Below are 15393 nucleotides of genomic sequence, written 5' to 3'. Positions count from 1 at the left end.
CTCTGTCAGTTTAGTGTCAGAAACATGGTTGGAAGACTTTCCATTGATAACTCATTTTCACAAAGTTCACAGACTGCTGTTGAGCAAGCTGCTGCCTAGTTCCAAACCTTGAGTTGTTCCTACTATGCAATGCAAGATGTGTTATTGCCACAATGGACTTGGTTTCCTTTCCCCACATTTTGTCTGGAGGTCACATTGTTTGTTTCTCCTGGCCTGGTGACAAGAGGGAGCATCTAATCCTTATCCTCTGGGAAACACCGCTTGACTTCAAGCAAAAAGTAGTTCTCTGAGCCAGGAGAAGTGCTCTCCTTCGTGTTATTCTTCTTGTGAATCTGAGTATTTAATTAAAGTTTTTAATTATTTGCTCTGGGCTTCAAAAGAATTATAACCTCTGAAGCCAGGCAACTACAATAGGAAATTAATTAGGGTGAGGAGAGCAATGCCACTATCATTTTAAACTAGGCTTCTGCAAAAGGAGGTAACATTTCTTATTTTAATTTCCCTTTGATTTTTCAGTCCTGTTACTTGGCAGTCCCTAAACCAGCAGGGTGTAGCTAAAGCTCCAATGACATTCTGGGACAATAATTGCATTTATTGTTTTTCCTTTGCTTTCTAGTCCAAACCATATGTTTCTGCCTTTTAAGATTAGCCCTAGGCTCTGCTCTATCTCTGTTAAGGGCTTGTCTGCTTAGGCAAGGAGCCTGGGATAGCTAACACAGCAGCTCTTCTGTATGGGAGGCACTTAGTGTGGAGCACAGAGCATGGCTGCAGAGCGCTGTTTGTGTTTCAGTTCGTGTCAGAGCTCATTTCAGTGCTCCACTCCAGACAGGCTAGCCATAAGGCTGCCAGCTGTGTGTGGTAAGCAGCTGTATGGAATGGCACTGACAAGTTTTTCTGTCAAAGTCTTACTTCTTGTGGCCTATCTACCAGTCAAGTCTGTTAAATTACTATGGATGCAGCTCCCTGCTTTGTATACCAGCAGTCTGTTAGCTACACATAGCTAAATTTAAATTGGGTTTTTTAGGACATCATTCATAAAATCACAGAATTGTTTTGGTTGGAGAAGGTCTCTAAGATCATCGAGTCTAGCCAGTGGCCTAACACCACCATGGCCATTAAGCCATGTCCTGAAGTGCAGTGTCCCTGGATTTCTTTAACACCTCCAGGGGTGATGATTCCACTACCTCCCTGGGCAACCCATTTCAATGTCTGACTGTTGTTTCTGTAAATAAATTCTTCCTAATATCCCACCTAAACTTCCTCTGGCAAAACTTCATACATTAAATATATTGTCTTTGCAGATCATGGTAAAAAAATGGTCAATTCCTTGTCCTCTACCTCTTAGTAGTGCCATGGAGACTTTACAGGTAAAGTGCTTGCTGTTTTGAACTTCTTCTAATTTTATTAGGAACTGTAATGCCTTTTTTACATTAACACTTTCGGAATTACTTGTAGTATAAATTCCTTCTTTTCTTAATCATCACAGACACGAAAGTGTTTCATGTCTGTGGTTTGGATTTATTCTTTCATTATGCCATATTTTTTGCATATATATCTTACAGGTTTCAAATTCTACTGGGGATTGTAAAGCAAAGCTCTTTCATCTCTCAAAAGAGGTAATCTCTACTAACAATTCACAAGCATAAAAGAGGGTGGTGGTTTTTAAAGAATTGGGGTTTACACTTGATCCAGGGTAAACTATTCTTCTGTAAAACTGGTTATATATAGGCTGCTGAAATATTTCCTTTACCTGCTGCCAAGTGTTATCCAGTCACACTCTTTCTTAAATGAAGGCTGCCTGTCAAGGTTTTCATAAATGCTAACATTTTGCAAATATAACTGAAATATAAATTCTAAGAGACGCAGCAGTAGTCAGCCTTACAGTGCAGTCAGATCAAGCCAACTTAATATGCCCTGATCTGGAAGTCAGTGCTGCTTGGCTGTATGCGCACTTTTAGTTCCTGGCGAGGGAGAACAGGCTTCTTGAAACTGCCTGGACCTCACCTTAGTTTTTTTTCTTACCTGAAGCTATTTTTTTTGTTCTGGAATTTGCTAATTAATGTGGCATTTAAATTACATCACCACTATCAAGACTTGCAGGATAGGAAGCCTCTGTGAGGTGAAGAGGAAGGGAAAAACAAAAAACAATAAATCTGGGATAGGCCTGCAGCAGTAGAATTTAGGAGAGACACAGTTGGTTGCATTTTTCTGGAAAAGAAAACAAACAACAAAATCCACTCCCATATTCCTAAGGAAAAGTGGTGGGGGGGAGGAGGTAGAAACTTGGGCAAGGCAAACATGTGATAAATGTTATCTGTAGATCAAAGAAATTTTGCTTTGACCGCAAACATCCACCATGAGATTATGGCCTTTTGTCTGTCCTTTTGTGCTCTGAAGAATCTTGGGACTCATCTCTACTTCTTTTTTAGTTTATCATTAGAAAGTGGTGTATTTTTACCAGTGTGGGCCTGATTGTGTCAGCACAGAAGCGTTTGTTACAGTTTAGCTTATTCCGCTTGGCAATTGAAGTGAGCTGTGCCAGGTGATTCATCTCTTCTATTACAAGTTTTTGGAATAATGTACCACTAATTTTGTGGTTGCAACTTTAATTACATAACTATATCGAAACTTTAGATGCCAAAACATGCTATATTATCTGGATGCTGTGTCCAAATTTTTGTGAGGGAGTAATAAGAAAAACAGTGAAGTCAGGACAAAGGAATTAGTAATTCAACAGGTAGCTATGGATATTAGAATTTAGAAACCTTTTTAGATAACTCCTTGAACTGTACACTGACCTTGGGGCAAATTGTAGGCTTTTTATCTACTTAGCCTTAATATGGCTAAAAAAGAATCTTCAAGTTATTGACCTCTAGACAGAGTGACCTCTCCTGATCACAAAATAGTAAGCTGTAACTACCACTTGAAGAGCTACTGGTTGAAAAGGTCCATTTTTTGTGTGGAATGATTTAGAGATGCCATTCTGTGTTGGAAAATTGATCTTAAAGCATTAATGTGTAAGGATTTCCACTGTCTCCCAAAGCTTGAACTGAATTCATCCAGTTTTTTCACCTATCTCTGATAACAAAACAACCTACAAGATGTTTTTCTTCTATTTTAGAGTGCTTATGCAATACCAACTATGGCCTTCTCTTTTCTTTGCCACACCTCGGTCTTACCCATCTTTTGTGAGCTCCAAAGGTAATGTATGAAAGCAAATGCAATATTTAAACGCATCCATAGTATTTCTGTCATGTTTTCTCTAAATTAATCTAGAATAGTTTTTATTTTCAAGTCAGTGCCATCGAATGAGGCAAACTAAGTAGTTTTCATGTTTTTGAGAAATGTACAGTTTTAGTCTGTACTGGCTTTTCCTCTCTTACAGGAGAGAAAAGTAGCAAATATGGTTCCATCACCAATGTCAGTACATTGTTCTGACCTGGACATTCTGGAGAAAAAAGGTCATTTGCTAAGGTACTTACTAGCTAATTTTTATTGCTGTAACTGAATCTGCATTTGGCTGCATCTGATTCAGTAGGGTTTTTTGCCCCAGATTCGTGCCTGGCTCTGAACACATACCGTCCTGTATAAATGGAAATTTTGATTTAAAAGCCCATCTGGTATGGTTTAATGCACTATAAGGTGGGGACAGTGTTAGTATTCTGCATGAGTAGTGCCCTTTAACTAAGATTGAAAATACTTTTAAGAACCCTAAATATTACTGACAGCACAGACCTCAGCAAACACTTCATGGCTGTAAATTAAAACGATGCTTTCTTACAGAAGTCAAGCTGCTATGTAGATTGCATTGTGTCTAATAGTCCACAATAGATTAAGCAACACTCATTTATTCATTTTCTGGCCTTTTTTTTTTGATGTGTTTTAGTCCATCCAAGAGTAGAATGCAGAATGTTGCTGTCACAGGAATTGGTCTGAGTTTTCTAATTTACTTTGTGTCTGCTCTGTTTGGGTACCTGACATTTTATGGTAAGTGTATTCTTTAGAATGAAGACTAATAAATGATAAATGCATTATTCTTGAATCCTTGGAAATCTTGTTCCTGTAAAGACTTAAGAATATGCCTAACACTTCGAAGTAGTACAATCTCCATGATTTCTCAACATGTAATGCAGCTAAACTTTGCAAGATTTATGCCCTGAAATGCTGTACAGACAAAATACAGGTCCCTCAACTGTAGCTGATGGTCTGTTAATGTTCTCAAATGCTATGTATTTAGACTACTGATTGCCTCTGGATGTTGGACTGTAAAATAGTTTCACTTTAAAGCTGGGAACAGATTTATCATGGTCTGTGAGAAATTTTGAGGTCAGATAATAATAGTGTGCTTGTCAAAGTTTGAAAGGTCTGTACTAAAGCCCGTTACCTTCCAGCAACATTTATCACTTTAACCCTGTGATACCTCAGCACATTTGTAGTCTCTTAAGTAAGTAGCACTGAGACCGTTGTGTTTTATGAGGGAAATTTGACACACAGCGAACTATCCTTAGTGTTAGGTAGGCAGGAAGGTTTGCAGCATGTTCTCCCTGTCCAGTGCAGCTTGCATACAAAGCATGTATGGCTTCTTTGTTCTGTTTTTGTGTTTTTATGATTTGAGACTAACACTACCTATTTCACCAGAAATGCTGCTGGAAGTTGGGGATAGGTTTCCTATTAATTATCCAAATTTAGGAAAGCTGTATTTTGAAGGATTGCAGAAAGTGGCTTCCTCATGGCTGGGTTTATTTTATATGTAATGTGAAGACATAATGAAGGACTCAAAAAAAAAAAAAAATAATGGCAAGAAACATTTAAAAAGAAAAAAAAAAAGGAAGTCTGAATCAGAGAAAACACCCATCTAGTTTGCCCCCCACTGAAGTGAAGACACCAATGATGAAAGACTAGGGAAGGATTAAAAAATTGAAGAGCTTTTGAATTGAGCTTCCTATCACAGGCTTTCTTTCTTCAGTAACTTGGTGTTGCATGCAGCTCCTGAGCCAGGGGCGGTATCTGTCTGATGAACTGAACCAAGAAATGCATATTTCTCAGAGGTGTTACCATAGTGTGTAATGAAGTCAATATAACTTGAGTATAAATGTAGATGACTTCATCTGTCTGGTTTTCTGCACTTCCCAAGTACATAGAAAGTTTTTAGAACTTCAGGGTGTTTTATGTTTTCTGATCATGAGATTCAGATAGTGTCTGACAAAGCACCAAGAGTATTGTCTTTCAGCAGCTAATAAATCCAGAATTCTGGGGCCCAGAGGAGGGCCACAAAGACGATCGATTGTAGGGCTGGAGCACCTCTCCTCTGAAGATAAGCTGAAAAAGCTCAGGCTGTTTAGCCTGGAGAGAAGGCTCTGGAGAGACCTTATAGCTACATTTCAGAATCTGAAGGGTACCTACAGGAAGCCTGCAAAAGGACTGTTTAGATAGGATGAGGGGCAATAGTTTTAAAATGGGTAGATATAGATGGGACATAAGACGGAAGCTCTCTACAGCAGGAGTGGTAAAATACTGGATCAGGTTGCTTAGGGCTGTGGATGAGGCCTTGTCCCTGGAGGCATTCAAGATCAGACTCAATGTGGCCCTGGGCAGCCTGATTTATTTGGAAATGTCCCTGCTCACTGTAGGGGGATTGGACTCGATAACCTTTGAGGGTGCCATCCAAGCCTATGCAATCTGTGAAACTGAATTTTGCACCTTTTTTCCCTTGACACTCAGAATCCTTTGAAAAATTTTTATGGGGAATCTTGAAACCCCCAAATAGTGTTTAGGCCACTGTTACTGTGTCCTGGCTGTCTCTGTGTAGTTTGTAGGAAAATGCAAATTTGAGTGCCACTCTGAGAGATGCAGCAAGCAGTCAGGGCTAGCCATCTGTTTCCAGATGAGATCTCAACATGAATGGATAGAATAAAGCAAAAAAAAAGAAAAAGGGGAAAGAAGAGTAGTAGCAGTCCTAGAAAACATCAATTTCTTGTTCCCTGTGCTGTCATGATTTCTTTGGGATAAGAGTCTATCTTGACCATAGTCTTTTACTCTACTTCAGTGGGAACATCACTGGTTTTCTGCAAGCCTGATTTCTTTTAGTAACAGACTCAAGAGCCTAAAATGTTGAAACCAACAGTGGATATCTCTAAGAGACATTTTCTTTCCCCCTTGCAAGCTGCTGCTGCCCTTGTTTTTTTGGTTGTCTTGTTTAATTAACTTACTACTTTAGAGAGTTCCCTGTTCCTAAAACACCAGCCCAAGAAAACACAAAGCATTTTATTTTAAATTGAAAACAAAGAAAGAGTTTTCTCTTTGAAATGTGACATGCTTCATCTTTCTGTGGCTCAGATGTTTTATTCTGTTTTCTGTGAATTTGAAACTTCACATGGCCACTGGACTTCGGTGGAAATTTTTGTACACTCTGAAGACCAAAAGAGCAGAGAGTTGAGATATGCCAAAAAATAAAGGGTACTAGACCACTTTCAGGGCTCTGACTTTTTCTGTTAGCTTAGTGAAAAAGTGTCATCTTAAAAGGGCAAAAGATCAAAGGCAAGGGATTCATCACTGACAGGGCTTCTTGCCCCACTTCTGCTTTGAGCAGTCATGCTTCTGGCGGTGTATCTATGGTGTATGGCACTACTGTAATTCTTCAGTAGAGCTGGGTTTGCCCAGCTAAATGTGGACCCAGTGGAGAGCACACAAGATTCTTACTGCTGAAGAAAGCACAACTATCATTTGGAAGTGTTCAGCTTGGTTGAGTGCATTGGCAGTGCAGTCCTCTGTAATTCTCTGTGGCTGTGAGAATGCATAGTGACAGCCTTCAAGTGTTCTTGTGTGGCACATATCTACTCATTTGGCATATGGAAAATGTCAGTATTTCTGGGGTTCTTTGGAGGGGGTTATGTGGGTTGTTTTGTGGTTTTTGTTGTTTGGTTGATTCTTTTGGTTGTGTGTTTTGGTTTGGGGCTGCATTTATTTATTTATTTTTAAAATATGAAATATCTTTTGGCAGTGTAACTGATGCTAGTCTGTGTCATCCAGCAATATATTGCTAACTATAGCCAGTAAAAGCACATGCACAGAATAGTTTTGAGCATTTCTTTCTTCCTTTAAGTTAGGATTGCAGCTTTTCTTTCAAATCAGATTTTATCTTGAATCTCAATATTTCTGGCAAAAAAACAAAAGGAAAAAAAAAAAAGCTATTAAGCTAATTTAATAAAATTGATTTTTCTGGCTTCTGGTTCAACCAAAGGAATCTAGTGTTGAGTGTTTCAAACCCAGAGTGAATTTTACCATATACTTGGCTTCTTGTCACATCATCTTTCTTTTTTGTGCTTAGGTCTTCTTATTCGGTAGCTTTGGCTTCAGCAGAGGCTTTGCAGAGACTTGCCTCTTGACGTTCATCCAGTTTTGAGGTTAGGTATCCTAGTGTATCAGAAATGACAAAGTGGATGGGTACCTCTCTTCATTAGTCACAAGTGCATTGATCCATTTGAACATAAGCTTAATATGCATTGTTGATTATCTTAGTTCTCAAATGATTAACAAAGCAATTAATTTTTCTTGTTTTCAGACAAAGTGGACTCCGAACTGCTACAAGGTTACAGCAGGTACCTGCCACATGATACTGTCATCATGACTGTTAAAGTAGCCATCCTGTTTGCTGTGCTTTTGACAGTGCCTCTGATCCATTTCCCAGTAAGTACTCTGGAACGTTTGGAAGCTGGCATAGGCAATGGTAATGCTAATGCTTTGCAGACTGCAATATTTGGGTCACATCTTAGCTTGTGTATCTTACTCGCTTGTCAAGTGACTGATCAAAGACTACGTATTTGCATATGTTCCATGAGAGCTCCAAGATAACTAACCACTAAGCTAATTTGTGCTCTTGAGACACATTTCAGATTAAAAAACTAACCCACAGCATTGTTTTCAATTTAGAGAATTCAGAACTTCTAAAGTTTATTTAGTTTGTTTTGGTTGGTTGTTGGGTTTTTTCCTTTCTTTTTTTCCCCTCTCTTAAATTGAATCGTGCTGACTTAGGTTTTTCCTTTCTACATGCATGCATCCACACAGAAACAGATTTATACTTGAAAACTCAATTTAATTGTAAATTAAAAACATGTATTGACTTATTTCACAAAAAAAACCCCCTACTTTATCAATACTATGGTAGGACTTAAAATTCATTCAGTTAGGACACAAAAAAAATTGTGCATGCCAACTCTGTGTATAGAATTAGGATATAGATTACCTACCAGTTGACAACATGCTGACATTTGCTACCAAGCATGCTCAAAGAGACAAAGCATTATCTCCCAGATCTTCTTTTATTCCTGCAAAAAAGGAGTAATTCCTGAAGACCTAATGGCCTTGTGATAAATACTATTTTAATATTTATCTAATAAAAAAAAGATAAAACATTCAACTAACACTTAATGTCATAGAATCATAGAAAGCTTTAGTTTGGAAGGAACCTTTAAAGGTTATTCAGTCCAACCTCCCTACAGTAAGCAGGAACACCATTAACTAGATTAGGTTGCTCAGAGCCCTGTCCAGCCTGATCTTCCAGGGATGGGGCTTCTACCACCTCTCTGGGCAATCTCTGCCAGTGTTTCACCACCCTAACGGTAAAAAAATATTTTTCTCCTTTTATCTAGTTCAAATCTACCCTCAGTTTAAAACCATTAAGCTTTGGTAAAAAGTCTGCCCTCATCTTTCTTACAGGCCCCCCTTTCAGTACTGAAAGGCCACAATAAAGTTCCCCTTCAGCCTTCACTTCTCCAGGCTGAACAACCCCAACTCACTTAAATGTGTCCTCATTGGAGAAGTACTCTAACCCTCAAATCATTTTTGTGGCACCCTTCTGGACCCATTACAACAGGTTAATGTTCTTGTGCTAAGGGCTGGAGCACCCTAAGCAGCTGCAATTCTATGCAATATTAGGGAATCTTAAGAAGAAAAAATAATCAAGAGATCCAAAATGGAAAATCAAATATCTTTTTCTGTTCATTTTCATGAGCTTTATCTGCACAATAGTATATGACAGAAGGGGAATTTTGAGTATATATGACAAAGGACTTAAATCCATGAGCAAATAAAATGACAAGATTGAATTAGGGAGAAAGAAAAAGACAGTCTGTGTACTACAGAATGCATAGCCTCATCTGTTCTCTGTGCTGATATGTGCAGACAAGATCTCGTGCTAATATCCAAGGGGAAAGAAACCCCCACGCTTTTGATGGTTTTAAACATTTGACTGCTCAAGTCAAGTTCAGTAAGGTGGTTCTTTTTCTTTTCTATCAAACAGAAATTTATGAACTTTGACATCCATTACAAGTTTTTACCTTCAACACACTAAGAACAGCTGTAAAGATATTAAGCAAAACAGCTTGCTGGCAAACGCCTTTAACCTGTTTGACATGCTCAGCAAAGTGATCCAACAGCTGTAATCTATGTTTGTGAGCATTAGCATTGATTTTCTTGAATGTTCTTTCACATCTGGACTAAGATAAGATTAAAAATGTGTGTATGTGTTAACTCATGCACTGTTTCTCTTCCTATTCCACAGGCAAGGAAAGCTGTACTGATGGTATTTTTTTCTCATGTTCCTGTGTCGTGGATTTGCCACATCCTTGTCACTTTAGCACTGAATACAATTGTTGTTTTATTTGCAATGTATGTGCCAGACATGAAACACATATTTGGAGTAGTTGGTAAGTTGTTTGGGGTTTTTTATTAGTTTTGTTTGGTTGCTTGTTTTTCCTTTGTGGTGGTGGTGGTGTTGTTGTAGTTCTTTTTTTTTGTGTTGGTTGTTTTGGGTTTTGGTGCTTGGTGGGTTTTTTTTAATTTCTTTAAGAAAAATCAGTATTATAAGAAGTTAATAATCTTGCTCCAAGTAAAACCTTGCTTTCTGTTTTCTAAAGGTTCAACCACATCAACATGTTTGCTTTTTGTATATCCTGGACTCTTTTATCTTAAACTTAGCAGAGAAGACTTCCTATCACCACAAAAGCTTGGGGTATGATTTTTTTGTGTGTGTGTTCATGTGGGCTAATTAAACAGCGTCACTTTAGATGCATCCTAACACATTATAGAGCATGTAATCCAAGGGGCAAAGTTCTTGTTTTCCCTGTAGTTCACACAATCTGTGAGCATTTTGTTTTATCCTTCATGATAGCTCTAGTCTTGTTGAGACTCTTTCTTTACAAGACATTTCTGACTAGCAGTATGTCCGTGTGCTGGACTGTTGATCTGCTTTTCCCTATAGTTTTCAGTGTGGACTTTTAATCCCATTTCTCTTCAGTTTTTACGCATTACTCTGATGATGTTGTCTGGGCAGCTGGGACAAAGCCAAACTACTTTTAAGTGAAACAGTATTTATACTTGTCTGTGTGAGCCTTCTCAAAAATGTTTTCTCTTTTTTTTTTTTTCTTTTCTTTTCCTTTTTTTTTTTCCCCCCTCCTCTTTATGATTTCTCTTTTGCTGTAGTAGCTTAAGTTCTGGTTGGAATTTGTGCAGCAGCCTGGTTTTTGCAGTGCAGTTGTCTTCATTTTAACCACTGCTCAGCAAAGCAGTTTCATGACAGTGGCTGAAATGATGACAAACTGTTCATACATACTGTTCACAAGGCTGCTCTTGTATTGACTGAAAAAGGCATCTGAAAGAAAATCTAGTAATGATGGTCTCTGACCATGTCAATTCTTGACTGTTGGGAATGGATTTGGGACCTTCTTATAAATCAGCAAGCTGCCATATCTTAAACCCTATTTTTATTGTCATCTGGCTATTCAAAAATGTAAAGAATTTATTGCAACTTTATTTATATTTTGAGTAAAATACATATTCAATTCCTTAATCCATTCAGAGTTGTAAAGGGCAAATGGTTTACTTTGGTGTTTTTCAGACAGATGGTGTGAGGAAGCAAACGAGACTGCTCTGAATTCTCAATGAAACTATGCCAGAGCAGGTTTAGCTGAGTTCCCCCAAGCAGATACCTTGTGTTTGAAGACAGTAACTTGAAACACTAAAGATGATTTTAAAAGACGCTTTTAAAATCTGTTCTCATAGTTTTCTTCATCATTAGCTACAAGTCTTAGAAGTGTTAAATGCTTCCTTCAGTAAAACACTGCTTTTTGCTTTTCTTCACAGGCATGTGCACTGGTTATTTTTGGTGTTTGTGTTGGCCTTCTCAGCTTAGTTCTTATCATTTTCAATTGGATTGATCAATAAGGGCCTGTCGCTGCTGTCTGAACTGAGCTTCAGAAGGACAGCAAGAACCAGAGATGTATCAAAACTACTGAAATGAATGCTGGACATCCTAAAGAGAACACTGACTAAAGCTGTTTCTGGAAGAAACAACGCTCCTTTTCACTCCATTACTGATGTTTCACCTTTTAATTTTGAGTCATTCTCTTCAGTTATTGGACAATCACTCTTTGCCATTGTAAAATACTAGTTTTTAGTGATGTAGTTGTGACAGGTAAAAGAGTCCCTTGAGAATGTGTGGAATGCAAAAATGGTTTAGTGCATGTGGTGAGTGAGAAATAATGTCTCCTTTAAAGGCAGTGAAATAGGTACTGCATCAGTTGTGGTATCTACACTGTGATCTGTGTATTTAGGCTACTGTTGACACCATCCTAATCCATGAAAGGACTCTATTGCTTGAATAATTCCTAGAATTTCAGCTAGTTCACAATAAGAACTTCATGATTCCAAATATTTACCCTGATTTATCCTAACATGGATCCAGAAACCAACTACCTTAGCCCAGTTTAATGGGCACATTGTGATAGTATTTGTTGATTGTTTGGGGTTTTTTTTAATACAGTGTTTATATCTCTATAAATTTCCATGTCCCCTTTTATAACTCCTTTAATTCCTTTCTTTTGTGAGTATTTTTGGTGGTGGTGGTTGGTTGTTTTTTTGTTTAAATGAAATGTGAATACAGTTTTTAGCACCAGCTGGGCTCTGGGGCTCTGTTAAATGTGGTATTGAGTGCCCACCTTAGAAGTTCCTTGTATTAGTAGAATGAAAGCAGTGGCTGATAGCATGGTAAAGTTTTAAAATTTTGTTCCTATTGGATGGGATCTGATATCTTTCAAATAGGACAAAATCTCTAAAGAGATTAGGCTAAGGAAGCTAAGTCTCCACAGAAATGGCTTGTAGAAAGTTAAGCAATTAGATCTCGGCCTGAAATGGCAACATTTAAAGAGTGGGCAAGATCATCATCATTTCCAGATGCACTATTTCTTTTAATTTAACTTAACACTTCGACATCTGAGATGTGAAATAAGATACAAGTGAATCATAGCAAAGACAATTTATATTACATGAAAGCAGCTAGTAACTGGTATTTAAATGTGTTTTTCTGCCCATAAGTTGCAGTTAGCAAATTAATTGACTATTGGTAGAAGGTCCTGCTGAGACAGCTCTGTTAGCATGTTGACTTATGCTTTATCAGCCAACATAGGGGAGCTGCCCCCCAGCCTGGCCTTTCTAACTTCTTAGCAGTGGGTCTGTGCTATAACCTTTTTAATTATGTCACGCTGAATTTGGGGAATGCTGATTGATGTGCCAACTTCAACATAACCCTGAGGAAATGTGTTTGATCTTCACCTGCCTAGTAGGAATAGCAAATAGCAGAGTTGGAATCAACAGCTCTATTCCTGACTTAAAAAAACTAGGATTCCTCATGGCAAAAGAGCACTCGGCCCTCTCAGGATCCATAAGATACTTTTCATTTTTGATAGAGAGCCTGAAGGCACCCAGGTGGTGCAGCGTTATGCTGCTTCAGGAATCTTTCTTTCCTGGGGGAGTATTCTCCTTTGAGTTTAACATAAATATAGGCATATGTGGTGAGGCCTGGGAGCAAACTTGGCAAGTTTGGGTAGGATCCCAAAGAAAAGGATCTCTAGCAAAGTTTGCAGTTATTTTTATAACAGAGTTGATAATAGCTGAGGTTTCACAACACAAGGTAGGACATTATTAAATAGTTTGTCAGTACTAGAAACGGTATGTCCACTCTTGGACAGAAGCTCACCACTATTTCTATGGTGCTGGTAGTGATTCCTAGTCAGCATATTTAACTAGCAGAAAACCAATGTGACGCATTATCTGAGCTGAGTGAGCTCACTTAGGGGGGGACAGGAAAAGTCAGGGGAGTGGTAGGAGTGCGACCACCTTTTTGAGCAGCAGTAGCTATTAGATCAGCACATTTTTCTCCACAGCCTCACACTTTGCCCAGCAGTTTTGTTTCAACAGGTTAAAGCATGTGTGTGTGTGCATGCACAGGGAATGCCTCTTAACTTGAGAGGTCCATGGCTGCCTCTGATTAAACGATCTATCAGGCTTTCTCAGCCTTGTGTGAGTTGTAAAGGTTGAGGATCCCCATCTTGCCTTTGTTCTTGCAGTTCTCCCAGCTTGTTTAACTCTTGATAACCAGTCATAGATGCCTTCCTGCCTGTATCTTTAATAACTGTGTTTCAATAGCTTACTTACACTGTAGGGATTCAGCCACTCAGGGTATCTCTGGCAGTAGTGTAAAAAGCTAAATATTTACTTTATAATAGCAATGTACCTTGAGAAAGCAATGACAGCTGTACATCAGGAAATCATTTTCTGTCTAACTGAACCAAAACTTCTTATGAAAACAGGAGACCTTATGTTCATGAGAATGAACTTTAGGGTTAGGGTTTTTTCAGGTACTACAATTTAGAAGGGATATTTATTGGAATTTTTATGGACATTTTCTCACTTATCACGCACTCATGTAGCTTGCTATTGAGTAATACTTGTAATCATTGCAACCACTTCATGTTAAACTCTTAACTAGAAAGACTTAACACTGAAGATTTTCATTATCTGTGAAGGTGCAGGAAGCTAGCAGACTTTTGCTAAGCTTTTGCTCCTTCCTCTTCCCCCTGAAAAAGCTGGGTCTTGCCCTGCACTGTAATGACTTCTTCATGGGCAGCCACTTGGGCTTGTGTGCATCATCTTAAAAACTGTGACTAAAAGAATACTTGCAACACTGTGTTAATTTTAAGTTGATTCCTGTGATATTGCAGAAATCACTTCACTATTGGTTTTAATCCTCAAGTATTACCCTAACTAGCCTGGCTATTAACCAGCTATCCTAATAGGCTGACTTTGGAAAGATGAATTCCAGTGTGTGATGTTAATACTGGGTAAGGATGAATGACAGCAATTCACACCTCTGCTGGAGCTCTATTATTACATTTTGGCTGCAGTGCAAAAAGGGTAGCAGCACAGGGGTGTATTTTTCGTCTGAAGGAGAGTTAGAAATACTGCTCCTTTTCACTTTCTGTGATGCATAACTTAAAATATATAGAGAAGGAGAGGGGCAGAAAGAGAAACCTGTTTTCAGGTTTAGAAAAAGGTATGAGTGTTCTCTACAATGAAAAAGCAAAGGCTCTGGTTTTATCCTTCACATCTTTGACACACTGTTCTGTTGTGTCCCTGTAAAGGTGTCATTACAGCTGTGCACTAGCAGTTTTTTTGAGCAAAACAGGCTCCAATCTGGACCTCTCAGCTCACATATTTAGCAATATATATTTTCTTTATTCCTTTTTTCTCCCTGAATTTCCAGATTTCTACATTTCACTGATTTTATTATCTGCAGTTAGCATTTTCCAATCTTTTCAGAAGACTTGACAGGAATGGATGGAAAGGCCTGCCACATTTCTGAACTCACTTAGAAAGGTTGCCTCTCCCCAGCTGAACAAGAACAACAGTGTAAGAGAGGAAAACTAATTATTTGTCTTTGATTTGTTTTCTCCCTTTATCCTATTTCCATTCCTTGTCCTTTTGAAGGCTGCTCAAATTTCCAGTGGACTGTGGTAAGCTGGGTGTGGAGAGTGCCTTTTGTAAACAGCATTGTAGTAACTAGTACTGAAACAGAAGTGCTCCAATCCTGCCTTTGTAGTGTGACAAGTGCTCATGTTGTATTCCCATGTTTCTAAGCAGTTTCTGTGTGAATATATTAATTTTCATGCCAGTGAGTTTGTTATAAATTCTCTCTTGTGTCCCTGTTTAGTGAAAATTGAGATGCTGTGGTACTGTCCCTCTTTTCATAGGATCACAGGGTTGTTTTGGTTGGAAAAGACCTCTAAGATTGAGTTCAATCATTGATGTAACGTCACTGTGACCATTAAACCGTGTCCCAAAGTGCCAAGTCTGTGTCTTTCCCTTTTGCCTTCACCCTCTCTGTTGCTCCTTCATTTGAGGAGGAGGAGCATGGCATCCCTTCATACATGGCACTGAGCAGAAACACAGCATTTGCAGCCTGCAATTAGCTGCTGCTAATTGCTGCTCCTGGACCTATCTCCTCTCAGTGCTTCAGCTCTTTGAACTATGTTCTTCAAAACAGGATGTGTGCAGAAAAGG

At 38.6% G+C, this 15393-nt stretch overlaps 1 protein-coding gene across 3 annotated transcripts in view; it reads left to right on the top strand.

Moving 5' to 3' along the window:
- SLC38A6 (solute carrier family 38 member 6) overlaps positions 1-15181 on the top strand; it is a 43058-nt gene extending 27877 nt beyond the window's left edge. For all 3 annotated transcript variants that reach the window (XM_068148943.1, XM_068148942.1, XM_068148944.1), the window contains 8 exons: positions 1302-1367; positions 1563-1616; positions 3122-3201; positions 3887-3987; positions 7562-7686; positions 9560-9704; positions 9915-10009; positions 11140-15181. In XM_068148943.1, the coding sequence (XP_068005044.1) occupies positions 1302-1367; positions 1563-1616; positions 3122-3201; positions 3887-3987; positions 7562-7686; positions 9560-9704; positions 9915-10009; positions 11140-11220 (747 nt within the window). In that variant the 3' untranslated portion in view covers positions 11221-15181. The remainder of the gene's footprint in view (positions 1-1301; positions 1368-1562; positions 1617-3121; positions 3202-3886; positions 3988-7561; positions 7687-9559; positions 9705-9914; positions 10010-11139) is intronic.
- Positions 15182-15393: the final 212 nt, after the last annotated feature.

Source organism: Melanerpes formicivorus, unplaced genomic scaffold, assembly GCF_026170545.1.
Source record: "Melanerpes formicivorus ecotype bairdi unplaced genomic scaffold, bMelFor1.0.p_v2 SCAF_17, whole genome shotgun sequence".
In the NCBI taxonomy this organism is placed as follows: Eukaryota; Metazoa; Chordata; class Aves; order Piciformes; family Picidae; genus Melanerpes; species Melanerpes formicivorus.
Note: the sequence above shows the minus strand (reverse complement) of the source record. Positions and strands in the feature narration are given on the sequence as shown.